General features: G+C 38.0%; 1 protein-coding gene across 1 annotated transcript; it reads left to right on the top strand.

Moving 5' to 3' along the window:
• Window positions 1-330: 330 nt before the first annotated feature.
• Window positions 331-1,018, top strand: LOC123632167 (uncharacterized protein C4orf46 homolog). Its single transcript, XM_045542256.1, has one exon. The coding sequence runs from the start codon at window positions 331-333 to the stop codon at window positions 649-651; it is 321 nt and encodes a 106-aa protein (XP_045398212.1). The 3' UTR covers window positions 652-1,018.
• The last annotated feature ends 472 nt before the right edge of the window (window positions 1,019-1,490 follow it).

Raw genomic sequence — 1,490 nt, 5'->3', positions numbered from 1 at the left:
GAAACTGTAGATAGTACCGAACCCTATATATACAATTTTTTCCTGTGCATACATACCTATGGTAAAGTTCAATTTATAAATTAGGCATAGTAAGAGATTAACAACAATAACTCATAATAAAATAGAACAATTATAACAATATGACAAAAGTTATGTGAATGTGGTCTCAAATATTAAATACACTGTACTCACCCTTCTTGTTGACCATAGTAACTGACACCATGGAAAGAAAAACTGGAAATAGGGGGCCTCTGGGCTTTGGGCGCGATCGGTTGCTGTCGGTACCGGTTCGGCTGCTCTGGCGGGATTCCGCCGTCCCAGTCCGTCCCCATGGCTGACCCTGAGGAATTGCAGGTTTCCTCGCCGCCCCCGCCGCCTCCGTCTTCTTCATCTTCAGACACTTCAGAATCTTCGCGGGGCGCCCGGCGAGTTCCGAGCAGGAGCAGCAGCCGGACCGTGGACCCGCGGGAAGACGTGGGGCTGCAGATCGGTGGCGCAGCGTTTTCATTAACCAAACTTCTTGAAGCCACATCTGCAGCATCAGCGCAAGTGGAAGAGCTTGCCTTCAAATGTATGGAAAGTGCACGTTTCCTTAAAACGTGGCGGGACCTCTTGAAAGAAGGCCATGATTCTTTGAAACCTGACAACTGATTTGACGTGCTTAGTTGTTTAAATAATGACTGCAATAACTCATACTTCCTCATATGTGATATTTGCACATTACCACATGTATAGGATGATCTCTTTTCAGCAGTTTTGTATACTCAGAATGAAATTTTTCTTGATGTTTGTGAAAATAGAATACTGATGTTGTTTTTGATGCTGGCCAGTACTTGTTTATCCTTAAATACTGTCTTCTCTCTAAACTTTCACAGAATCCTTTATGAAGGTTAATTTCATCAGTAAATGGTTAATATTAATAGTGCCACAGTGCTACCAGTAGCAAACTAGGTAGGCCATTATTTGTTTTGCAACAAGATGCTAAGAATGGCAGAATTTGAAGTTGAGCTTTATCTTATGGACCCAAGGAAGGTAACTTTAAGGTTGCCAATCATACTCCATTAGGCTATGTTTTCTAGAGACAGTGATTGTTTTTTATTTACTTTTATAACTCCAGCACCTAAAAAAGTGTCACACAACCCTCACTAAATGTTTGTTGAATATAGGAGTTGACAAACGTAATTAAAAGCTATGTTTTCCTCCTATATTTAGCATGAAGACTCTAATTGTTTCTCTTAAAAAATGTATGAATTAGAACTTCATTGACTTGAAAGAAAATGTTCTCTTTTTTTAATGGGGATTTGAATTTTGATGATAGCTTTTTAAAATACATGATAAAATATTTTTGTCCTTCTATGATTTTTTTGAAAAAGACTTCAGAAAATGAAAGACTGTGTAGAAAGAATGCATATTTTTTCCCTGTTTATTTCTATGATTAACTGCTTTTATAGTTTTATGTATTTGATATTTTTATATCTTTGATTGTTTTC

This window comes from Lemur catta, chromosome 2, assembly GCF_020740605.2.
Source record: "Lemur catta isolate mLemCat1 chromosome 2, mLemCat1.pri, whole genome shotgun sequence".
Lineage (NCBI taxonomy): Eukaryota > Metazoa > Chordata > Mammalia > Primates > Lemuridae > Lemur > Lemur catta.
The sequence above is the reverse complement of the archived record's forward strand: the minus strand, read 5'-3'. Positions and strand labels throughout refer to the sequence as shown.